This window comes from Amphiura filiformis, chromosome 5, assembly GCF_039555335.1.
Source record: "Amphiura filiformis chromosome 5, Afil_fr2py, whole genome shotgun sequence".
Lineage (NCBI taxonomy): Eukaryota > Metazoa > Echinodermata > Ophiuroidea > Amphilepidida > Amphiuridae > Amphiura > Amphiura filiformis.
The window spans coordinates 71,261,304-71,288,944 of record NC_092632.1 but is presented as its reverse complement, the minus strand read 5'-3'; the positions used below and the strand labels follow the sequence as shown (position 1 = coordinate 71,288,944).

At 39.1% G+C, this 27,641-nt stretch overlaps 1 protein-coding gene across 1 annotated transcript; it reads right to left on the bottom strand.

Annotated features, from left to right (window-relative positions):
* Positions 1–2,205: 2,205 nt before the first annotated feature.
* LOC140153657 (translation initiation factor IF-2, mitochondrial-like) lies at positions 2,206–19,039 on the bottom strand. The gene is made up of 14 exons (XM_072176457.1): positions 18,582–19,039; positions 17,988–18,047; positions 17,413–17,530; positions 16,373–16,533; positions 14,779–14,955; positions 13,451–13,500; positions 12,385–12,474; positions 11,862–11,986; positions 9,602–9,806; positions 8,301–8,538; positions 6,928–7,068; positions 5,414–5,578; positions 4,774–4,914; positions 2,206–4,271 (listed from the first exon to the last, which is right to left on the bottom strand). The coding sequence occupies exons 1-14, from the start codon at positions 19,033–19,035 to the stop codon at positions 4,102–4,104; spliced, it is 2,295 nt and encodes a 764-aa protein (XP_072032558.1). The 5' UTR covers positions 19,036–19,039; the 3' UTR covers positions 2,206–4,101.
* Between the last annotated feature and the right edge of the window lie 8,602 nt (positions 19,040–27,641).

The window sequence follows — 27,641 nt, the reverse complement described above, 5'->3', positions numbered from 1 at the left end:
TCATAGCGTGACCTAGTATCGGAAAATTTGGCATAAAGAGCGATGCCCAAATTTTTTTTAATCGATACTGACAATTGTCAGTTTACATCCTAAGCTTTAGATTAAGTGGCAAATTTAATATCTCAGATTACTAAACTCACAGAGTTTGTCAAGAATGTTTTAGTGCAAAAAATACTGGTCCCAAGCGCATCATTCAACGAACTTTGCATATGCAAATTAGGAAATTAGGTGGTTTGGAAAAGTTTCTCCTACCTTAATCATTCACTAACCAAAAATACTTTAACATTATGCTATTCACCTTGTGCTGTTAATACATATTTGGCTGCTGCATCAAAAGAAATTCGTACAAAGGCAGTTTGCATCATTCCGCAACGCTTGGAATTGCCCTACTATATCTTGTATATTACCTCACATCATGAACTGTATTGTTATATAGTACATAGCTTAATGTATTAAACTTGTATTAATTTTTATAAATTATTATTACCCTATGATTTCATCAATATTCTTGCAATTTACTTTTATTACTATTTATTATTATATTTATTGAATTATGTTTATTGTATTATACGATGTTATTGTATATGATGTTGATTGATGAATAAACTTGAACTAGAAATTAAGGAGAAAATGTCTTAATTTCAAATATTTCATGCACGCAGATCAATGGCATAGAGATACAAAAATCAAAAAGACCAAGGTTCATGAAATAAAGATATGTCAAAGGAGAAATCTCTCGAGCCCCAGTATGTGGGAAAACATATCACTGCTACATTTGATCTGCAACAGGTTATATATTTACCAAAATCGAACAGATCGGATATCTTCTACAAAAGGCATCTTGCAAATTACAACTTTACAATGTATGATATTGGAAGCAGAGATAAATTCTATTACTTGTCTCATTGAAGGAACTTCACTGATGGGCTCAAATGAAATACCACTTTGTACATTTCTGGATTAAAAGGATAGAGGAGGTCAAGAGAAGGTAGTACTCTTTGCTGACAAAGAATAAGAATGCCACCAGTCTGATAATCATAAGTATTTAATCCAAAACTTAAAATCGGTCAAAAAAAGTTACAATTCATTATTTTCTTTGAAACTAGCCATGGTCAGAGCAAAGTATTGTAAAGATTTTCATTCATTTCCTGTCAATATACTATACAACATTTATATTGAAATTTGTCCTGGCTTCTTTTGATAAGCAAAGGCAATATTATGCAATAAAATATCATGGCATCATTAGTGATGTACCTCCAAACTGCCAGCAAAAACCATCACATCAATCATCTACAACTGCCACACCATCAGATTCAGTTCAGCGAATTATTTCTCTCAACAGGCTCAAATCAAACATCTGCAAGCACGATAAGCACACGCATATAATTTGGTTGACAAGTGTCACCTTTAACCTTGACATGTTGTTGTTGTTTCGTTGGAAATACAAATATTTACAAAGATGGACAACAAATCGCTACCCCGAGAATTAGAAAGGTGGGGGTTGGTACTAAATACAGCCAATCCCTTTACCGACTGCAAAAAAATAATTGTCAACTTAGACCTGCATCTGATCATTGAAATAAAAGCACTTTGAAGCAAGGTTGGAGGGACAATCCAGAAGAGGTAACTTGATCTTCCATGGTGAGGCTGGAGACATTAACAAGAATTGGGAAACTTCTGAAACCAACATCAGGGGTATTATATCTAGGCTTGATGAATGGCATGTACATAGCAAGAGAAAGAGCCCATAGACTAAAATCCAAAACCCAAACCGCACCAATAATTGTTAAATTAAGCTTCTACCCGCGGATAGAAACATGGTGCTTGGGTCGGCAAACAAGTTAAAGGGCACTGTCATACCTATACAGGAAGATTTTACTACCAGAGTGACGGATATCTGCCATATCCTATTACTAGTACCCTTCTTAAAGGAAGCAAAAACTGCAACGTATTCAAATCCTAAAGTACACAATACATAAAGGTTCCATCACCTTAGAAAAGAACACCAAAGTGTTTGAAACAGCAAATCTGTAGATGCATGAAGATATGATGCAGTCATGCAATAATGCGAAACACGCAACTCTCACAAACGCTATTAGGAAAGCCCAACCAAATCCAGTGTAAAGACGTTTAATACTTGCTTTGTTAAGATGTTTAAATACTTGCTTTTTTTACGACTGTGCAATTATTAACACTACACTATGATACTTTTCTCTGATGCGTGTTATTGCAATCATCACACTCCATTTACAGAAAATATTGGCGGGATAAAACAATGGCACAACATCATAGGTGTGTATTAACTTCGCTATGTGCCCGGCAAACTTAGAATCTAAGTATGTTGTAGTTTTGTCAAATATGCGCGATAATACAATACTACTGTGAATTTCTTGGAAGAAAAAAATGCAATTTCAACTTCAGAAAACTTTTTATGACCTGTCAGGTTCTTAATTAACTTTAACCTAAATATGCATAGTTATACATTTGATAATCATGATTCTAATCATCCCAGTAACTGCTAAATTATAAATAAAGTGTGATTTTCATTCCGAATCAAAATGAATTCTTATTAAATTCTATTTTTGAAATTAATGCTTTGAAATGCCTTAAATTTACATAAATCTCCACTATTTATTAATTTTATGCAGTGTCATAAATATTCAATGCTACCCTGGATATGATGTCCAATATCAGATATGGTGTGTGTCAGTATAAGTACAATTTGGATTTGAACTTAACAATTGCTTTGGCAACTTTTGATAAAAAAATACAAATCCATTTTTGTGGTCTGTATGTACATTGTACATAATGGCAGAAAATTAAGCACAAGTTGAAATGCATGTAGCACCATACAAAAATATACTCCAAGGCAACACTATTTCTGTATCACGTCCATGAGGTCCAATTCCGACAAGGTTTGTTGTTATTGTCATTCTTTCATAAATTCATTGTTTTACAGCTTAATACCAGATTGATACCAGAAGTTGCGAGTAACAAATCACTGGTGATTATAATAAATGCTGGTAGCAATTACGCCAACTAGCAACTGTGATTTTTGTGGCACCTGTGTTGGTAAGTCCAACTGTTAGCAATTTGACACTGGGCATGCCAAGAGACCTCTAGTTGATATTATCTGCAAGTCACTTTTCAATAGAGTACCAGATGTAGAAACAAAATATATCACAAAAAATGCTACACTCATAGCGACCTCTTAACAGTCAGAAATTCAACTGAATCAACACAATGTCACATTTGAATGTGCACATAATTCCACAACGTTCCCATGGCTATGTTGTCATGGTCGAGTGTTGAGAATGTTGGTGTTTGTCACGCTGTACTCATTCAATTGCCTTTCAGAGCACACTATGTCAAGATTAGTATGTGTTAGTAGCAAAACAAATAACACAGGATACCGCATAACCCAAACCATGGCGATTCTTCTTTTGTCTTCCTTTCTTCCCATCTTCCTTTCACCCAGTCTTCCTCGACTACTTCTCCTTGCCTTCATCAGTGATGGCACTTGGCAGGTAAGCCTTGCACTGTTTTCCAATAAGTCTGCAGACAACGTTTTACATTACATCAACTTATTACAATAATCGCCCAAGTCATATTTACTAGTTTTTAGCGAAATGGAACAAAAACTATATGCCTAAATAATTTTTGCCATTTTTTTAAACTTATGCAATTATTCTTTTGATTTGGCCACTTAAAGTGGTTGTGTGAATTAAGCATTGTTAACGCAGGTCTCTCATGATACAGAGCTCATTTAACCCCATGAGAACTACCTGCCAATTGGCCAAAAAGAAGTTTTCATTATCAATTGGACCAATCGGCAACATTGTTAGAATAATTTCACCACACAAAAAACTGGGGTGAATTATTTGCAAAGCTCCATTCTGATTGGTCATTAAAGTGAAGATATCATGTAATTGACCAATCAGAGGTAATGTTAGATCGGCAGGTAGTGCTCAGGGGGTTAAGCAAAAATCTCAAACTGGTAACAATATGATTTAGGCAAATTATTTAAATAAGGTAACGATTTGCAAAGCAGAAATCATTCATAACTTTATACCCACAAATCACACACATGCAGCTGTGTCATCAGAAGCCCAAATTCCACTCGAGTTTCTGTGGCACTGTTTGTTCTCTATAGCATTCAATCACATCGCCTATTTGGTACTCCAAAACCTTCTTGAAGCGCACTCCACACTCCATGTCTTTCTTCACAGAGCGCACATCGTCCTTCTTGTGTTTGAGGGATGCTAATGAACCTGGGGGTACAAGAAAACCAAACGTCATTAGCAATAGTCTTATTCCATTTAAAATAGACACTACCCCTGTGGAAGATATAGCTAAAATCTTCCACAGAGGGAGTAAGAACTTCGAATAGACAATTGGGTAGCTTCCATTTGAAATACTCACTCCAGTTGTAGAAGATAACGGTAAAGCCATAATACACGGTGGGAGTATGAGTTTCAAAATGATTAACCCTGACCAATTACATTTGAAAAACATCCTCCCCTTAAGGAACATATTTAAAAAAAAATTCCACATGGGTAGTGTGGATTTCAACTGGAATAGCCCAATTAGTTACAGCTTAAATATTAGCAGGTAAATATTCATCAATTTGCCTTCAGTTTCTATTGGAAAGTTTTTAAAATTTCTTGGTCATATATTACTTGCTTGTATCACATCAATTTTCTATTGGCAGGCATCCTTTGCTTGATCACATCACACACAATGTATTGCGACTTTCCTACCCCTGATACGTACCTTCAAAGAGCGTCTCCTTGTTTCTGATGAGTCTGTACATCCCACTGAGAGATAGTTCACCCTTGGTGACCTTGCAACCTGCCACCATCAATTTCCTGGAACCCACTGTGATCTCAAATGACATCAGTATTGATGCCTCACCTGCGCAAAGATCAAAAACAACATGGTAACATCAATTGCTAAGCTACAAAAGAGATAATTGGTAGAACCTTTGCACAGGATTTTCTTCTTTTTCAGTATTTATAATAATCAAAAAATAAATTTTACACAAAGGTTTTCATATTTGGAAATTGATTTAAATACACAATGTTTCATCTAATGTAATCTGATGCAATCATGTCAAGTGAAATATAAAAAAATGGGAAATAAAAACAAATAACAAATGAAAATTGCCATTATAAAAATTCTAAACTTGTGGTTGGGATGTAAGGATTCCATATCCATTTAACAGAAAACTTCTAAATTTCAACTTCCTCCCTTTTCTCTGCATGAAATGCAGAAATGAGTAAATACCATCCACAAACGATGGGGTAATCTAAATCCAATAAAAAGCTTTTGAAAATCAAAATATTTAACATTTTGGACAACTTAAAGAAGTTTATCTTCTAGCATATATTTCTGTTTCCCTTCACCTGCTTACCAACTATGACTTGTTCTTTGATCGGTGGTAATCTGGAGCTACAATTTTCCCTGATTTCATCCATCAATCTATAGATGATGTTATGCATCATTAATGGCACACTGGAATCCTGGGCAAGCTTTAGGGCGTCTAATGATGCCGTCACATTGAAACCAACTACAGCACCTGAATAAACATATTATATGGTTAGTAACATGTATTGGGCTGTTGCAGTTGAAATCCATAACCCCTATGGGAGACATGTACTTAATCTCCCACTCAGGGGGGTACAAATTTCAAATTGAGTAACCCAGTCAGGTAATTAAGATCATATCTTCCATGGGGGTGTGTGGATTTGAACAAATGTCTTGATGTCTTCATCTTGTTCACTTTTCCTGGCAATGCTTTGACTTGTCATGGCCGGATTCGAGCTGTATATAAGCAATTGCAAGTATTGCAAGATTTAGACCCAGTCCACACTAGTATTTTTCGCCATTATGTCATAATTTCCAAATTATGACAAGATTATAATAAATTGACAATGACATCATTCACACAGCCAGCACCTTGTCATGGTGTTAATTGTAATCACTTCTGGTTATATACACACCACAACAATTTCAAAGTCCATTGAGCAACACTACAAAATGTGTACATACAGGTAATTTTCATCTGCAATTACGATTATGCTACAAACCAGCCCAATGATGGAAATCTTATCACTCACAAACGATGACACAATTTTAGTATGCCGACAACATTGAGCGAACACACGATGCTGATTTCATAATATACTGCGCCAATAAAGTATCCTTACACTTGGAAAAATAATCACAATTTCAAAACTGAACAATATTGGGGTAAATTTGTTTTTTTAATAGATGCACTATCTAATCCTGCACATTATGACACCAGATTGAATCCAATGTGACCTCAAGAAGTAAAGTTACAAGCAATTGAATAGACAAAGGTCCAGTTTTAAAAGTGACAAACTGGCCTATACAAGGCGCAAAAAGATTCCAACAAGTGAAACAAAGAGCCAACCACAGTTTCTTCAATGAAGCATTATAATTTAAAGCAGTTTTTATTTCAGTTTTTACTTTTCTTTACTTTTCATAACTTTCATTTTATTTGTTAGTTCTTTTGTTTCACTATTCTTTTGTTCCTTTTGTTTTAAATTAAAGCCAAACGCATAAATTAGCCATTCACCACTCTCAAACCAGATGTCTAGTCTGTGAAGTTTGAATAGGCCAGTTTGTCACTTTTAAAACTGGACCTTCGTCTAATCAAATGCTTGTAACTTTGCTTCTTGAAGTCACATTGGATTCAATGCGGTGTCATATTGTGCAGGATTAGATAGTGCATCTATTAAAAAAACATATTTACCCCAATATTGTTCAGTTTGGAAATTGTGATTATTTTTCCATTCAAGTGTAAGGATACTTTATTGGCGCAGTATACAATAATGTAACACAATCGTAATGGACGGGAAAAAAACACATTCGTGTGGACAGTGTTAGTTAATATTTCTTTACCTGAGAATGTTTGAGCTACTTCTACATCTTTTGCGCTGATACCGCCAACACCATAGTGAATGATATTAAGCTTGCATTGATCATGGGCATCGTATGAAGCTAATGCATCCAATATGGCCTCCACTGACCCATCTACATCACCTGAAAAGTAAAAGTTAAATCAGTATGTCAATTCTTCAGTACAACTAATTTTATAACAATAAATCCTACATTAAAGCCAATTGTAACATTTGCTAAAGAGGACACCCTCAATATTCTGTTTTTTACACTGATTGTAAGTAACTTTATTAAACTAACATACCCTGCAAAAATCAAGACTTCAGATGCTGTAGTTTTGTCAAAATCCGAGATTTTAAATAAAGCACAGGAACCGGTGTTTAATTATTAGAATGAGAATTTTAGTCGATCATGGATGTTCATCATCAGTACATACAAGTGGGACGGTCATACACACATCAAAAGATCTATTTTTTATGGAAATGTTAGAATATGGCTCTAATTTTAGGATTATCCACAATCTCCTAGGTTGAAAGCATAAATTTACTGAAACATGTATTTCAGAAATCTGAAGCCTATTTTCTATAATCTATTGGGCTTCTTTGAGGCAGTGATATCAGTGCAAACTCCTCCAATGGGTGCAGTATAAAATTGTGTGTGTTGACTCAAAAAAACAGCCAGCATGTTTAAGCCCGATCCTGACTCCACTTCGCAGCGCGATGTGATGCTGCAATGCTTTTCAAAGATCGCAGCATCGCGCGAAATTAAAATGTACATTTTAATTTCATCGCGCGATGTTGCGATGTTTGAAAAGCATGTGGGGTCTGCATCTCCTTTTAAGGTCATTCTACCGACCTTGATTTTCCAGCAGCCAATCAAAAGCGTGCACGGCTGCGATATCGCAGCGCGATGCAAAAAAGTTGAACATTTTTCAACTCCATCGCGGACCGAAATTTCCACCGCGCGATGAGAATTTTCACCGCTGAGCTCGTAAAAACCTGACTCAGATTACAGTTTTTATATAGCATCGCATCGCGCTGCGATGTGGAGTCAGGACCGGGCTTTACATGTGCAATCGAAGGTGGTGCACTTATACACGCACAAAGTAACTGTGACAAAACTGACAAGTCACGTCTCGAGAAAGCCACATGAACTATACACATCTCAAATGAGATATTCCAGTTGGAATCCATACACCCTCTATGGAAGACATGACTTTTATCTTCCACACAGGGAGCATGGATTTCATATTGAGTTACCTGAATGGTTGACTCCATTTGAAATCTAGTACACCCCCCTGTGCGGGAGATTAATAAGATCATATCTTTCATAGGGGTGTATGCGGTTTTCAACTAGAATGTCCCTATCTAATTAACCTTTGATAACTATATTCAACTCTGGATCCTCATTAGGTACAATTTCCTTTTCTTTGTTTATTCCTTGGGCTATCCTAATCCGCCTCATCTGCCTCATATGCTCCCTTCTCTCTTCATATGAGCTATAATGCTTGCGCTCTTTAGTCGCCTCTTCTTCCGCAAGTTTGATAGCTATTTCCTCTTCTCTGATCTGATTCTCTTGGTCCTGTCTCCATCTGATAACCTCTCTGGCTCGACTCTGTTAGTGTAGAAAATTGACACGATCACAAAAAACTAGTAAGTGATACTTCATAGGAAAGGAATAGTTAACCAACCCACTGTGTTGTAATTGAACTAGACAACATTTTAACAAATCCCAGTTGGCACACAACCCGACTGAAAGAAAAAAGCAAGTGAATATGACAGCGTGGGACTGGAACCCACAACGCTCCGTTTACTATCCATTAAACCAACACCTCCCATTGTGGCGAGCAAGCATTACTCATTGTGTTTAATTGTCCTTGTGTAGGATGCTTAGCCTCATTACCTACTTAGCTGATACTTCATACTTAGGTGAAACACTTTTAGCATAACTATCAGCACATCTAATGTTTGACACCATTTCATATAATAAAAAAAAATAGGTATTTATATAGCGCTTCAGAAAACAATAGCAAAGCAAATGGTTTATTCTGTTGCTTTACACATGTCACACCATTTGGAAGCCAACAATAATGGCACCAGTATGACTACCACCTAACAGCCCCCCATTTCACACCAGGACTTGAGTGGGACAAACAAGGCAAACTGTCTTGCCCAAGGACACAACACATTGGCCCTGACGGGATTTGAACTCCCAACCTCGCAGTCATAAGTTGAACTGATAGTCCAATGATACCCATCAGAAAATGTCTAGATTTTGAGAAGAAAATGTCAAACAATCACATGGGGCCAAGAAGGGGTAGTAAGGGAACAGGCATTAGGAAACACAAGCATAGAAAGATGAGCTACAACAGGCAGTTTCCTCACCTTCTGGTATCAATATCATTACTACTGCTGTACTTACATCACTGGGCTATTCCATTTAAAGTCCACACTACCCCTGTGGAAGATTTAGCTAAAGTCTTCAGTATGAGTTTCAAATAGAATGGACAGTTGGGTTAACTTCAATTTGAAATACTCATTCCAGCTGTGGAATATACAGAGGGAGAACCCTGGCCAATTACATTTGAAAATCATACTCCCGCCTTGGAAGATATTTCTAAAATCTTCCACAGGGGCAGTGCAGAAATTAAATGGAATAGCCCAATCATGCTACTTACATCTGTTTCCACTTGTAATACAACATCTCCTGCAGAAGGTACATCTCTCCAACCGCTTACTTCCACAGGTGTTCCAGGGGGCACTTCCTTGATGGGCCGATCATTCTCATTGAACATGGCTCGCACTTTACACAGGCATTTTCCAGCTACAAGAATAGCACCTTTCTTAAGGGTGCCTCTCTGAACAACCAATGTTGCAATAGCCCTAAAGTTAGAAAGAAGAAAGACAGGGACAAAGTTTATAAATGTTTAAATCATATACAAAGTTAAGAAATGGCAGGGGATCACATTGCCACTCAAAAAATAATTATAAATAACAAAAATGGGACGAATAAAATGAAAATCAAGGTTAAATCACAAAATTTTCTTCAAACTGTTTCACTCAACTGAGCCAAATGTATCCCTGACTGTGTTTACCATAACCAAGGTAGATATTGACTGCTTAGAGTCCCAAAAGGCCTAGTGCACAAATGGTAAACCAATTTTGTTTAATAAACATAGCAGTTAACCCTTTTGTTAGGCATGACCACATTATTTACTATAGAGGGCTCCTTCCAACTCAAAATTGAGGCCACATTCAATGACTGAACTGTGACTGTGTAATCCCCATAGTATGTACACCAAGTAACCTATGCAGTTGATTATTTTGTGCAGTCAATATGCACTACTTAAATTAGCAATGGAGTTTTAAAATGGAATTCAACAACTCTTCCTATACTTGTACAGGAGCCACACAATTAATTGTTAATCGGTGATGAATCCAAACTTTTTCAGTAGCGTGACGCAAATGCAACGTAAGCGTGAGTATGTGTTACGCTTGAGCACTTAAAAATTCATCATGCCTGGAACTTGGTTTACATGTTGAATTCAGTTGGAGATAGCAGCTTTAACATTGCCGTTTTTTTCTGTAGTTGTATTGTGCTGATATCAACAGAGAAGTCACCGATCATCTTGTAAGGTTGAGTAGCAATAACTAACTGACGTTGTTAGACGATGTTTAGCTTGTTTTCATTATTGAAAGGGATTCATCACCGATTAACAACTCGCGTCTGGCGCGTCTGCAAAGTAAACCACTGTGATGAACAATGGTAAAACATGATTGAATCCCTCAATCTTACCCACAGATCCACATAAGTGCTAAACCTCTTCAGCAAACAAGGCGGTTCTCGAACCACGAGTCTCGCCTGCTTTTGCGACCACCTGCTTTTTCAATTACTTTTGGTAGAGGTAAATGAATTTGGCGGTTATCGGCTGGGCACGATTATCTGGCTGATGGTGACTTGACCCACCAAGTGTCATGCCCATGCAACAGTTTTTACTAATTTGACCTCAGATGACCCCTGGTGACCTCAAAATGACCTTCCAAAAATTAGGCTTAAAATGTTGACTGTACCCACCAAGTTTCATGCTCATACGACTGTTTTTACTAATTTGACCTCAAATGACCCCTGGTGACCTCAAAATGACCTTCCAAAAATTTGGCTTAAAATGTTGACTGTACCCACCAAGTTTCATGCCCATACGATTGTTTTACTACTTTGACCCCAAATGACCCCTGGTGACCTCGAAATGACCTTCCAAAAATTTGGCTTTAAATGTTGACTGTACCCACCAAGTTTCATGCCCATCCAACTGTTTTTACTAATTTGCCCTCAGATGACCCCTGGTGACCTTGAAATGACCTTCCAAAAATGTGGCTTTAAATGTTGACTGTACCCACCAATTTTCATGCCCATCCAACACTTTTTACTAATTTGACCTCAGATGACCCCTGGTGACCTCGAAATGACCTTCCAAAAATTTGGCTTTAAATGTTGACTGTACCCACCAAGTTTCATGCCCATACGACAGTTTTTACTCATTTGACCTCAGATGACCTCTGGTGACCTTGAAATGACCTTCCAAAAATTTGGCTTTAAATGTTGAATGGACCCACCAAGTGTCATGGACATATGACAGTTTTACTAATTTGACCTCAGATGACCCCTAGATGACCTCAGTGACCTTGACCCACTAACCAATACAAACCGGTTCTGTCTCGGGTCAAGATGCACCCACCCACCAAGTTTGAGGAACGTGCGACTCATAGTCTCCGAGAAAATAGGCGGAAAGCAAACTTTAACCAAAACTTTAACCAAATTTGTCACATACACACCCCCACCCCTACACACACACATCTGCACGGAAAAGTGATTATATAGTCGCCTGCCTTATCAGGCGAGACAAAAAATTTAACTGTGTCCATACAAGCATAACTTACCCTTTGCCCTTGTCCACTTTAGATTCAATGACAACAGCCTCTGCTGCTCCTGTTGAATCTCCTCTGATTTCTTGCACTTCTGCTAAGGTGATAATGGCTTCCATAAGAGCATCTACATTTGTACCCTACAGTAGCAGAGGAATCCAATTAGAGCAAGTTAGTCTGTGGTAATTAAGCATGCTGATGAGGGAGTTTAAATTAAAGCCTCGTTAAAATTTAGCTACCTTTCAGCTTCTATAAAAAGTTTTCTTGATTGAAACTGTCACTACAATAATTGACAATTATTGCTATTTCTTTAGGCTGATAAGCCAATGAAAATGTATGGAAATAAAACCATATTTATTATTTATCAAAGAATGCTCTAGACGGTTAGACCTACACTAACAACAATTCTTGGTTTCTATTGATCCGAACAATTGAATGTGTTTTATCCTTAAATTGGTTGAAAGTTCTCCTGCATGAACACATACATTGATATAAGCTATATATATATATATATAATCTAAGTCATAACTTGACTTACCTTTAACGCTGAAATTTCTACAGCCTGTACATCACCGCCTGACGATTCCAACTGAATCCCATGGGATAACAGATCCATTTTGGTAAGCTCCTGATAAACGATCAAAGAAAATATATATATTGGCATGCAGTCACACTCAGTTCATGATACAGTGAATCGACTCTGCTGTATTGAGGTATCGGTCCTACAGTGTCTCAAACTAGTTAATGTATACATTGTATCTATAATTGTCATTCCCCTACATTTAAGTTCAAATTAAAAACAGGAAAAATGTGACACAGCATCCAATGCGGGAATAACACCAAAGGTATAAACGAAGTTAAAAACCCTTACATTTCGAAAAAGACAAAACTTTTCTTTTTCAAGGAATAAAAATCAAGACCAGCTCTCAGTATACAGCTACATTGTAGTAGAGATCAGCTCTACTCATAGAATGAAGAGATAAGAAGTCACTGCTTTGACTGAAACATTGATCAAGCAGCAGAGAATAAAGAAATCTAAATAACAATGGAAACTTGAGTGGGCCAGAATAGGTGTGAAAAACCATTATAGCAAGCAAAGTATGGAGAGCCAAAAAAAAAAAAAAAAATGGGAAAGGGCACAAAAAGCATATAGTTGGCCAAGCATGTCACAAAGAGGGGAAATAGGAAATAAACAAAAAAATCTGAATGAAAAGGAGGACTACTTTCCCTCAGGATGTCATCAATCTGTTGGTTTGTTCCCTTAACCCTAACTCGGCAAAATCTAACAAAGAAAAGCACTGCGCATGCATGCATTGCATGTGTCGAGCATGATGCAATCAGCCTAAGTCATAATATACCCAGGGAATCGCTGGCCATGCCAGCCAAACCCCCAAAGCTACAAGTCGGTGATCTTAAGGTTTGAATCACGGGAGTGCCAAGTAAAAAATTTGTTCATCTTCTCTTCATTCCTGCTTTCCTTACTGATAGCCAAAAACCACATTTAGCGATAGGGTTAGGATTGTGAATACCACGCAACAAAGGTGCAAGGAAAGTGTCATTAAACTAAATATGGACAAAATTCATTTATTTCATAGTCAACTTACAGGATCTGCATTAGGCCTATCACATTTGTTGATTGCGACTATAATTGGAACTGAAATGACAAAAGGAAGGTATAATTGGAAACCTGTCAACATACATGTTAAAAACATTAGATCACATCTGGTGAAGCAAATAACAGGACAGATCAAACGTCAGTATACATAATACAATTTGAGCTAACAAGCAATAGTACCAAATATGAATTTTCTGCAATTTAGATCAACACTTCATCACTGGGCGGGAAAAACCTTATATGTACTTTTGGCCCTTGAACATGGATATAGCCTTGTAGGTGTAGACTTTATATTGAAGAGGTTGCTTCATCCATGTTCAAGGGCCAAAATTACATGCAGGAAACATATCATATTTACCCTTGGCCCTTGAACATGGATAAAGGCTTGTAGGTGTAGACTTTACATTGAATGGTTTGCTCAATCCATGTTTAAGGGCAAAAAGTACATATGAGGTTTTTCCCGCCCAGTGACGACTTGTTGCCATGGTGCTTTAGCACTTCAAATTTCCTTGTGTGAAGATACCTCTCCTTTGACATTGGCATCCTAAGCCTCAAAGTACAAAAAGGGTGCTGTTGTCAATCTACATTAGGCTTATTTAGGCACATAAATTCTATCAATTGTAGGCAAATAAATCTATCAATTGTTCTTCTACGAATCACTAAAATCTACATCAGTGGTATTTTGGGCAAATCGGAATGTTTCATTTGCTCCAGTAGAGCCAGGGTTGCCAAACCCGCGATTTGGTAGCCCAATTAGGCGACTTTTGAAGATTTTCCACGTGATTTTTGACAATTTCCTGTCCCATAGAAACCAATGGTTAAGAAAAAAATTGGGCGACTTTTCAACATTGGCTCCCGCGACTGAATAGTTTCCTGCCCCATAGAAACCAATGGTAAAGAAAAAAATTGGGCGACTTTTTGATTATTTGACCCGCGATTTGGCCTGAAATCTTTTGGCAACCCTGAGTAGAGCATCATCAGCAGGCATATAACTAACATCAAAATTTCTGATCACGGGGAATGAGTTGGATGTCACTAATATTGTTTTTGAAATATTGGCAAAAACAAGTGTTCATATATCTTTTGATTTATATTCTTTTCAGCCACTGATAAATTGATCATAATTCAGTAACCGATTTTGATGGGATTTACATCAAAATGTAGCATTCGTAAAGTACCAGAAAGTGATGTACAAAACTTCTTATTGAAAATGGCTGACATTTGACTAATTCCCCTTGATCATATCACAAATGTATGACATTGGCATCCCCTACATTGTGTCTATCTGCAAGTAGGAGAGCCATGATATGAACCTACCTTTGGCATTTTGTGCAAACCTAATAGACTCTCTAGTTTGTTCCATCACAGAATCATCAGCAGCCACAACTAGCACCACAATATCTGTGACATTGGCACCTCTTTCCCTCATCGTAGAGAAGGCAGCATGACCTGGTGTATCGAGGAATGTGATCTGATGCTGGGATTCTAATTCAACTGAGAGGGGAAAATGGAGTACAGAATACGGAATTGACCTTTTTGGTAAATCCCACAAGCCTTTGCGAGTACACCTGAGAACTTGTCATTTTATGCCACACCGACTTGCAATGCGCAGTGCGCAGTAACAATAAACGATGTGCACATCGGCCCAGATCGATGCGACGTCAAATGACGACATCTCAGATGTACTCGCAAAGGCTTAGGGGATTTATCGAAAAGGTCAATTTTTGTGGGTTAAATTCCCAACTTCACAGCCATGTCTGTGTTATTTTGCCTAAAGTAGCATGGTAGTGTATGGTTTTTTTAAATCACTGTTCTGTGATATTCTGTATTTAAAACTCTTTTGGTTGGATGGAAATTGTTCTTTAGCAAACACAAGCAACTTGCTGTGAAATGGATACAATAAAAATTCCTTTAAAAAAGGAAAGGCGCCCAATGTGAGCTTGGACGTGATATGGTGAATTCCATGGTGTTTATAGATTTGGTATTATAATTATAATTTTTTTCAAGGGAAGAGTAGAAGAGAATCAAATGCAAGAGAAATGTGTTTGATCGGGGAAGGTGTATGACAGGACCGTTTTGGACGAAATAAATTGAATTGGAATGAAGCTTTCGTGTCAATTTGCGATTATGTGGGGTGGGGAGTTCTATACAGTGTGTCAGAAGTCTGTTCCTCCCTCATAAGAAAACCATTTTAACATGCTTTAAATAAATTTACACAATTAATTTGATATTAATTTGTTACTGGTTATTGTTTTAGATTAATTAAAATGACACTTAGCAATTTGTTTGAAGTTTTTGTCTCTTTATGGTCGATATCCTCCGAAGGTATGCAAAACCTCGGTTATTGTTGTTTTTCTATTGAAATCCGAGGTTTGCAGACCTTTGAATCTGTCAATACATACAAAATTATGGACCTTGTATGTGCTACTTTGGGCCAAAAATCTGATATTTAATTTCTTCAAAATCCATTTACTTTCTCTAGTTCACACAAAATTTTTACTTCTTTCTCTGAAACAGTTTAAAAGTATTTAATATCAACGCTTGTCACAAACTTTGGTTCTCCTTGTATGCTACAAGTACACTTCCGAGATACGCTGCTGCCCAGTTACGTTATGGCTACTCTAGAGTACCTGTGCAGTACCAATCCAATATCAATGTCTACTGTACATGTATGTGTGATTCAGATGTGTGTACTCTAGAGTACACACACAGGTACATGTACTAGAGTATGAATGAAGTAGCTGTGCGTCAGTGTACTGGGGGCGGCAACAATAGGAATAGGAATTTGGTTATGTATCTTTAAACAGCATTGTTTAGTGCTTTCTGATATGTGTTAATGGTTAGGGTTAAGGTAAGACGTCAAAATCGCATACATTATATTTGTGAATGCTGAATTGCTGATAGTACCTACCTAAAAAGGCTCCAATGTGTTGAGTAATACCTCCAGCCTCTCCGGCAGCGACAGAAGTCTTGCGTAGTGTATCTAATAGAGTTGTTTTGCCATGGTCAACATGACCCATTATGGTCACTACTGGTGGACGAGTTGTCAGTACTGTTGGATCAGGAGGAGGTCTAAAAGCCAAAATATATTCAGTAGCTGCAACATTATTATGTTTTAATCGAGCACACAAGAGATTTGTTGAAGAAATGCATTTTCAACTTTTAGATTTCTTATTGAATTAGTCAGCTATGCATATTCATAACCAATTTCAAAGCCACTTTACTTAGTTCTGAGAGATTGACGAAACATTGCATTCTATATCAAAGTAAGAATTCCAGAGGTTTTTTTCACAAGGGATATTGCCAAGGAGCACAATCCAGTCAAAGCTGTTTCAGTGCTAATAAAAAGATTCCAACATCCAAAACTGATATTATTATTCTCTTAAAAACATCAACCTAACTTTTAATCCACTTCTGGGGTTTATTTCAGATGGGGAGGGAGGCGGTCAAGCTTAGGACGAAACTATATCTCGTGTCGCTTAGGGCTTGGTAGTGACATCAAAATGTGTTTCTGTATGTCATAGAGCATTACGATTTACCACCTTTACACAGGAGCGTATTATGGCCATGCAACCTAAAACATGCTGTGACTGTGACGTCATTGCCAAACTTAAAGCAACATAGGTAGGTTCATATGTGACATGATCAAGGGGAACAAGTCAGATGCTGCTACTATTGTTTTTGAGATATTGGCACAAACAGTGTTCAAATTCTTTTGTTTTAGAACGTTTTCACTTTCAGCCAGTGATAAATTGCTCATATTAAACTCTGTAACCAAATGTCCGATTTTGATGGGGGTTTGTATCAAAATGTAGCATTCAGTAAACTGCCGAAAATTATGTAAAAACTTCAAATTGAAAATTGCCGGCATGCGACTCGATTCATTCCCCTTGATAATGTCACATATGGGGTAACCAATCTTTAGGTTTCTACTCTATATAAGTTAGTTACCTTCTGACTGCATCCAAGTTGACAACTTCCTTTACTTTATTCTCCTTAGGAGTATGTGTAATATGATAAGACATGCCCATAACTTGCAGAATTGACTTGATTTCATCAGCACTAAGAACTGTAAGGATAGAAGAATACATGTAATTGTAAAGCCCAATATTTTCACTGGAGGAAACTTGGGCAATTGGGAAAGGTCTGCATATTTTCAGTATGCTGCTTTTGAGTACCTAAAATTATTTTTGTGCATGAAAATGTTGTCTTTTCCAGTCTTTCATAAACACAAACATTTTGTGCTTCACCGTAATACATTTTGATGATTTATCACCGACCTCTATAGTTTCGGCAATTAAATAGTCGTTGGTTTGCCATTTTATAATCTGGAAAGGGGTGTATAGAAGATATTTACAGTGTTCAGGCTACTTTGGCTGTTAAGTTTGGGTTTGATATGTCCTTTACTTGACATACCGTAATGATCTTTCTTTGACTGTCCCCTTAAATTTAATGTTTCATCTGATATTGACACAAAAACTGAAGATCCATTCAACTGCAATTTTACAAGTATTTCAAATACTTACCATGATTATAGAACTTTGCTTTGATAAAGCGATTTCTGTGTAAAAAATCTACAAAGTCATCTGCAAGGGGAAAAACAAAATACATTTCACAAATTTTAAGTACAAATAAACACTTATTTGGCTGACATGTAAATATCCATAATCTAGCTTGTTGCTGAAAATTCCAAGAGGATGCTGACCCCACAAATGTAGTCTCGGTCATACTTGACAGGAATACAAACAAAAAACTATTTTGATTGTTGACCCTTAACTACACCTACCGACATACTTATATTTTTAGAATTTCAAGGAAAACATTTTTCTCAAACACAAAATAAGAATATTTGAAAACGCAATTTTTCAAAACTCAAAGTGTAATTTATTTTAATATGAGACACAATCTGATCGAGTTAGAGCTGTCGGATTGAGTTATACCATGGCTCCAACTTGCTCAGCACCATAGCTTACCAATACTTGGTTGCAAGTATATATATGTCCATTTTCTTTTGATTTTAATTGGGGTTTTTTTCTTCATTATTTTTGCCTTTCTCCATTTCATTATTACCCAATGACACAACAGCAAATAAGAGCACACAAAATGTGGAACCTTCTTACCTTTGTTACCATCCATAGCTTCAGCTAGCTGTTTCACAGTCATCAAGGGTAAAATTTCAACAACCTTTTTCTTGGCATCAGTCTTTTTCTCCTTTTTTCTGGGTATCCTTTTATGTTGAGTAGATTTCTTGCCGTGGTCCTTATGAAAATTTGATTTTACACTATACGTTCTGGAATGGCAGTCCCAAACAACAGTACATGGTTCAAGTTGGATTATTGCACTACTACAAGATTTCCATTGGCAAGTTTGCGATCTCGTTCTAGTTCTGTTTATTACACAATTCTTTGTATGATATCTACACACACTATTTATATTCACTGTTGTAATGGCCACTGGTGCCTTCCTTGTTCCTTTTGTCCAGTAACATCTGGATACAGATTTAGGCATCCAAAGATGTCTGAATACTTCTGACAGAGAGTAACGGAGAAGTACGCACCTTGTGTTAGGAAACATATTGCCTGAAAAAAAAGAGTAAATATCATGCGTTACGTCAGGGGTCGCATTTAAGGAGTTTGCGCGTCCAGGGACTCCTTATTTTTTGATTTTGCCTATTTTGGACTCCTTAAATCTCAAGTCGAAAGTGACCAAAGGGTCCGATAAAAACTGTATGGACTCCTTAATTTCACGATGCAGGGAGGTATAAATCATCAATTAAAAATAAAAAAATAAAAAGATCAGTAAATCTTTTGAATCACCATAGGCCAACAACAGTAATAATTTCACTGGAATATTTGACAAGTTCTGAAGTTTAGAATTTCGGACAGATAGACTCCTAAAATTTTCTCATCGGACCCCTTAAATGTTGGTTTTGCAGGTAACAAAGGGTCCAGAAAAATGAAATTGGACCCCTTGATTTCTTGTGCTCGCGCTACCCCTGCGTTACGTTCAGATTTGAAGAATGAAACTTCATGATATATTCCAATCTGAGTAATTTTTACACATTGGATTTTCAGTTTCAAATTTTCTATCATATTTTCGGTCAGAAAATGTGTTCCTGTGACACAAATTTTCACCCGACTTTCATGGAAAGTGGGGGTGGTTATAAACTTACTAAAAAAATTCATAATTTTTGATCAAACGTTAGATTATGGTACATTTTAACATGTATTTCACTTTTTATTCTTTCAGTAATGACTTGTCAAAAATCCAAGTTTAAAGTGTGTGAATTGATGTGCAAAGTTGCAGAATTACTTTCTTAGGTGTGCACCGCCATTTTGCTGTAATTGCTTCATGCGCACATAGTCAAATGAGTGTGTCATGCCCTTATAAGGGCCAGCTGCTTCGCAATGGAAGTTCAGAAGTAAACACAGCCGATCACGACAGGCAATCGCGTCAAAAATGTTGCTAACATTACACTTCAGCAAAATTTCAGACTGTCCAAAATAGGCAAATCTTGCTCAAAAGATACAGTTGACTAATCGAAATAACTTTCATCCAAAGGAGGGGAGCGTGGCCTAGCGCCAGCGGTTAAGGCGTTGGACTGTGAATCCAACGGTTCGAATCCGAGGAACACCTGAGCTTGACTGGCTCTTTGTGTCCTTGAGCAAGGCACTTCACTCTACTTGCTTAGTGCTTCAGAGGGCACTTTAAGCCGCCAGTCCTGTGTACATGAATTTCTGACATTAATGCAGTGTGCACGTTAAAGAACGTCACAAGCTATTCGAAAAGAGCAGGGGATCATCCCGGTATTGTCAACTGTACTTCAATAAAAATTCCTTTAAAAAGGAAATGGGCGTACCAAAGAAAGTGCGCATGATGTAGGGTATTGTAAATGTTTGACATAAGTATTGGAAATAATAGTAGGAATGAGTGAACTGGGATAAACAAGCAAGCATGTGTAGTATTTTACGATTTGAAAAGGTGAAGTGTGATTAAAACTCATTTTTTGTATATTGCAAACACACCCCTGTTTGTAAGTATCTGCACACAAGGACCCCATTTTGCATAGGCCTACTATATGAAAATGGGGATACAAACTGATAAAGATACCTTGAATCACGGTAGACCTATCTCACCAACACCCGACAACATGCTATGCAATTGTGATTTGATTGAACCCCTCAACGTGGAGTTGTAAATGTATACGTTATTTGCTCTGTCTTTGTTTAAGCGTGGATGTCTACGGTTGCGCGGCCCTGATTTGGTAAAACGATCTAACTTGAAATTTGGACATTTTGAGATAAATCCATATTTTGGGTAATATGAGGGTGCTCTTTCCATTGGTGACATCCTCAAATCACCACCATGCTTCGTTTTAAAGATAGCAGAACCTATCTTGGCACTTTTTTGTCACTTTCCGTGTAAATTTAATATGGTAAAATGACCAAAGTTAGATCATTTTACCGCATTAGCCAAGATCCCTAGAGCGCCAGAACACATTAATGATAATACGGCAAAACAACCTATCTCAAGATAGATCATTTTACCAAATAAATGAGTCTCGCTTTGTTTATTTTTGTTACAAGGTAAAACAGTGCAAAAGAATCTAACTCCCTAAAAATGGTTGTTATTTCAAAATTACTCAACCAAATTAGCCAAACTTTTGCAAATAAAAAGATTGTTATATTTTCTAAGATATTAGATGAATCTAACTCCCTAAAAATGGTTGTTATTTCAAAATTACTCAACCAAATTAGCCAAACTTTTGCAAATAAAAAGATTGTTATATTTTCTAAGATATTAGATGTGTTTAATAATTTCTTTTATACAAAAAGAAAAACGTCAAGTGTTCAAACTTAAAAGCTCTTTTTCTCAAAACAGCGATTTCCAAGTTAGATCATTTTACCAAATCAGGGCCGCGCAGGTGTGTCCACGTTTGCATAGGCTTAGGAACCGAGGAGGGGAGCATCGAATGCGTAACTATCGTGTGCAAATTCGAAGCTAGAGTTCTTGAATAAGCCATATCTCTACATCCCATAAGTGTTTTGCAAAATGTGTTGACAGCAATGATCCTATTGACCCCTCAAAACGTCCTAGGGGACATGGTGGTGTGGCCATCTATTGGTCATCTGCATGAGATAGCATAGTAACAAAGCAACCTGATGGTGACTGGAGGTTCAATTTGCTGTGATTAAAATCAAGGGAAAAAGTGCAAACCTCTGTATAATCTGTGAATACATGCCATGCAGAGGAAAAGGCCATGCAAGTGCTGAATATGAACACTACCTTGATATGCTGTGGGCAATCATCAGCAAGTACAGCTCCAAATACATTGTCATTGTCTGTGGAGATCTTAATGCAAATCCTGTCAACCCTAAGGACGCGCGTGATAAGGCTTGCTGGCTTCTGCGGTGATCATGGCTTGGTTACCACCAAGGACTACTATAGCGGCAACTCATTTGTGCATAAAGGTGGCCAGGGGGAGTCAAAAATTGACCATTTCCTTAATTAGTCTTGCATGGCAAGAGGATGTTATTGACTATGTGTATAAGGCCAACTATCCATCAAACACTTCAGACCACCAACCTATAGTTGCCGTAGTAGACGACATGCTCTCAGTCTCAGGAGAGAACCAATCTGCCATACCTGTGATACAATGCTATGAATGGGACAAAATTGACTTGTCCAAATACAACAGGTGCCTTCAATTAAGAGCTCAGCGATATCCAGGACTTACTCCTAAACACAACTAGTGAGATTGAAAGCCTTTTGATGCATGTTACAAATGCAATCAAGAAGGCAACTGATGTGAGTGTACCTTCAAAGCGTATTAAGCAGAAGAGGCATAAACACAGAGTCTGGTCACCTGAAATCTCCAAATGTGTGAAGGAAAGCAAAGTTGTTTTCTGGGAATTGAAGAATTCCAAGACTGAAGCTGACAAAATACTTCTGAAAGCAAAGTGCAAGGAGGCTAAGAGTAGACTACATAGGGCACAGCGTAAAGAACATGCCCTGCAAAAGATTGAGGAATATAACACAATCATGAAAGCGTCTTCAGAAGATGAAATGCTTATGTACAAGATGATCAGAAGACATAGAAATTCAGCAAAGACTATGCAGTCTGATTTGATGGTTGATGGAGAACTTGTCACCAACCCTGATGAAGTGAGATCTGTATGGGCTAATCACTTTGAGAAGTTGGCTACCCCACAGGATGATGCAGCTTTCAATGACAAATTCAAATCTGAGATAGATAGCAGTGTTGCTGCCATCAAAGTCATTAGTACTTACTTGGCTGGGGAGACTACTACACCCTTTTCTACTGCTGAAGTTACGTCTGCTGTTTCAAAACTAAAGAGGAAGAAAGCATCCGATTTAGAAAACTTGTGTGCTGAGCATATCATCATGGGAGCACACAGCTTGACTCCAGTCCTTGTTGTGCTATTTAACTCAATCCTGGAGCTGTCTTACATCCCAACAAGCTTCAAAGAAGGAGTGGTTGTTCCAGTACCAAAGAAAGGAAAATACCATCATCTCACGGATAATTACAGGGGTATAACCATCACATCTATCATCGGAAAAGTTTTTGAGCACGCAATCCAGCATCGTCTATGATATCAGATAGAAAACAAGCAAAGTAAACAACAAAGAGGGTTCACCAAGGGTTCATCGTCCACTAATGCTGCTCTTATCTTGTCTGAAGCTATCGCAGAAGCAAAAGATAACAACAAAGAGCTGTTTGTTGCTTCACTGGACGCCAAGAAAGCGTTTCATGTGGTCTACCAGAACGTAATGCTACACAAGCTCTTCTTTGAAGGTTTAGACCCCAGTCTATGGAACCTGATGTATAATCAATACCAAGAAGATGCATCAAGTAGAGTCAAGTGGAATGGTTCTCTGTCTAGAGCCTTCAATCTGGAGCAGGGTGTAACCTTGGCAAGGTAGTGTTCTCTTTAAATAGACTGTTAAGGTTTTCATTGATGGTCTGCTCAAGGCACTCGAGAAGTCTAGTGTGGGTGCAAATATAGGCAATATATTTGTTGGTTCTCCAACCTGTGCCGACGATGTTCTCCTCATTGCAGAGTGTATGTCTGATCTACAGTTTATGCTGCAAGTTGTGAATAATTATGCTCCAGATCACAGGTATATCATCCACCCTAGAAGAGCACTGTCTTGATCTACAACTCCAAGACCCCATTGAGTGTGTGGCAGAAATCGCAGCCCTTCAGACTCGGTGATAAACCCCTTGAAATCTCTAATAGCTGCACTCATCTTGGAATTCTTCGCTCGATAGAGAAAGAAGACCTCCAGGTTGTCGAGGAACGTATCCAGCTGGCAAGACGAACTTCGTCCGCTCTGATGGGAGTAGGCCTGCTTGGTAACAATGGAGTTAATCCTCTCCTTTCAGCCAAGCTTTTGACCATCTATGTTGCTCCAAGATATCTGCATGCCCTTGAAGCAGTAAACATCCACCAAGGTGACATCGCCAAGCTAGAAAAGTATCATAAATAGAGGATTGTACGTTATTGTATAGTATGTTACAGTTAGTTATATATCATTATACCATTATATCATTCCAGATCTTGGTCATTGTTAAAGTCCACAATAAAGAACAAGACAAGACAGGACAAGACAACAAATACTAGTAGTAGTTATTAATGACCAAGACATATTCCAGCTAGCTCAAGTCAAGACCCTGAACGCCTTCAGTATCAAAATGCCAGGCATAGCATGCCCGATCACTTCGTGTGACTACGTCACACCAGAGGACGCCACACCTGAACTCACTATTGCGCTACTCAATCTTCATGGCAAACAACACGACACGCCACCCCAACCAGGTGGTGCAAAAACTGAAAAGGTTAAACGCCCTACAGTGTCCCTCGGGGGGCACATCAGAGGAATGGACATATTTCCTCTCCAGCTGGAATGACTACAAAACTGCCACCAAAATAACTGGTGCAAACATTGTAATCCAGCTCCTTGAATGCTGCGATGACCCCCTCCGCAAGGATTTAACACGCACAAATGGGGCATCACACTCACTGGGAAACCTGAAGAGGATGTCTTGAAAGCCATGAAAACACTCGCTGTTCGTCAAGAAAATATCATGGTTTCACGTGTCCAGCTACATGACATGCGACAAGACAGAGATGAGCCGACACGGAACTTTGCCGCCCGTCTTCGTGGCCAGGCAGGGTGTGTAATTTCATTGTGCCCTGCCCAAATTGCAACCAGAATGTTGACTATAGTGAGCATGTACTACAGGGCGCCATCTCTCGTGGCATCAGCGACGAGGAAATTCAACTGGAGCTCCTTGGGGAGCAGAAACAGAACATGACTTTAGAAGAAACTGTCAGCTACATAGAGGCAAAAGAGAGCGGGAACGATCCGCCACCCGCCCTACAAGGTAACATAGCCTCCACTGCTGCCACAAGTAGCTACCGCTCAATGAAGAAGGCAGATAACACTCATCAAAGACACATTTGCAACTATTGTGGTCGTGAAGAGTCACATGGCACACGTCGCAAGGACCGTGAGCAGTCATGCCCTGCATTTGGCCATGTGTGTGGAAAATGCAGTGTTCGGGGCCACTTTGGCGCAGTTTGCGCGGTGGCGGCCGCAAAGGACATTCCAAAGAACCTACTAATCAAAGAAAAGGCACGACAGACACAGAAAGCGCCATATTTGACACACTTTGCAGCATTGACAATGACTCTAATGTGTTTAATGACTCTAACCTATGTAGTTTAGATGCAGGAGGTAGTCCTGTGATCAATCTTGACCATCATGTCTATAATAATCTGTGTAAAACTTGGGAACGTCGGGCATCTGATCCCCAACCCCTTATAGATGTAGCCATTAAGATGCGCTCCTTCAGACTATGATACGCTCGGCCTTCACTTGCCCGGCGCCCCAAGTACTGCCTACTACCGCGCAATAGCTGACACTGGCTGTCAGTCATGTCTGGCAGGTACCAAACTCCTCCAGCGCATGGGTCTGCAAACCCACCATCTCACACCGGTCACTATGAAAATGAGTGCCGCTGACAACAAAGGCATACGCATCCTCGGGGCACTTGTTCTTAGAATCTCGGGTACAACAAAAGATGGTACTACCCTACAAACACGCCAAATTGTCTATTTCACAGACACAAATGACAATCTGTATTTAAGTAAGCAGGCATGTATTGACCTAGGGCTGATATCAGACAGATTCCCAACAATTGGAGAAACTCAGCCGGCGTGTGCATCCGGGATAGCAAACAGCGACCAGTCAGCAACTGACCCTAAACTAAACTCATGGTCATCCCTTACTGCCCCATGCGCTTGCCCCCAACGCCAAGCGCCCCACCACCCCCAGTGACACCCCCATTTCCAACCACTGAGGAGAACCGTGGAAGACTTGAAAATTTTCTGCTTGACTATTATGCATCATCTACTTTTAATACATGTGAACACCAGCCATTACCAATGATGCAGGGCCCGCCCCTCCGCCTCATGATTGACAACACTGCCAAGCCAGTCGCGTATCACACCCCTATCCCTGTACCGCTACACTGGAGGGAGGATGTCAAGGCTGGCCTTGACCAAGACGTTCGCCTCGGTGTCATTGAACCAGTTCCTGTCGGTGAGCCAGTGACATGGTGCCACAGGATGGTAATCTGCCCCAAAAAGAATGGTAAACCACGTCGCACTGTTGACTTTCAGCCCCTTAACAAGCACGCAACTCGCGAAACCCACCACACACAGTCTCCTTTCATTCAGGCAAGATCTGTCCCTCACAGCACAAAAAAGACAGTGTTTGATGCGTGGAATGGGTATCACAGCGTACCACTGCATGAAGAGGATAGACACCTCACTACATTTATAACCCCATGGGGCCGGTACAGATACCGTGTTGCACCACAAGGATACCTTGCCTCTGGTGATGGTTATACTCGTGCGTTCTGACGAGATCATCACTGACATACCCAACAAAACAAAATGTGTGGATGACACACTGCTGTGGTCTTACAACATTAAAGAGTCTTTCTCCCAGGCAGTCCGCTGGCTAGATCTATAATGGTCGCATAACGGTATCACCCTTAATCCAGACAAATTTGTCTTTGCCAAAGACACTGTTGAATTTGCAGGGTTTGAAATATCCCCCTCATCAGTGAGACCTTGCCCCAGCCTCTTTGATGCCATTGAGAAGTTCCTACCCAGCGCAACATTACTGACATCCGCTCCTGGCATAGCCTGGTCAACCAAGTAGCTTATGCCTTTGCCTCAGCGGAAAAGATGCTACCATTCCGCTCGCTACTTAGCCCAGGTACCCCATTTACATGGACGGAGGAACTCAATGACCTGTTTGAAGAATCAAAGCGGATCATCATAGAGGAAATCTCCAAAGGTGTCGAGATCTTTGACAAATCTCGCCCACGTGTCTTGCCACAGATTGGAGCAAAACTGGGATTGGCTTTTGGTTGCTCCAAAAACATTGTCAATGCACAAAACCAGACCCATTCTGCTGCAAGACAGGGTGGAAAGTCACCCTGGTTGGTAGCCGTTTCACAACCCCTGCTGAGTCCCGCTACCACCCTGTAGAAGGGGAAGCTTTGGCTGTCGTGAGACGCATTAGATAAGGCACGCCATTTCGTCCTTGGTTGCGATAACCTGATCATTGCAGTTGACCACAAGCCCCTCCTCAAGGTCCTTGGTGATAGATGCTTGGAGGATGTCCCTAATCCACGACTTCGCAACCTGAAGGAAAAATCACTCCGCTATCGATTCCGTATAGTCCATGTTCCAGGTGTTCGCCACAGAGCAGCAGACGGAGTCTCCGCCACCCGTCAGCAAGTCCAAGGGCATGTACCTCCCAGATGATGTTGCTACACTGCATCACGATACAACATACCCCCCCCTCACTCTGCTTGAATGCGCACGTACATATCCGCCCACATCTATCACATGTTCACATGAGCCTGATGCAGTGGCGGCTATGTCCGCCTCCCTTAGTGCCCTTAAGTCTATCACATGGGACGATGTGCGCCTGGCGACAACAAGTGATCAGACATTGTCCAAGCTGCTGTCAATAATTGAGGATGGTCTGCCAGGATCACGCCATGAGTTGCCTCCCGATCTCCAAGATTACTTCAGCCTGAGAGATGGTCTCTACTCTTTGGATGGCGTTGCCAT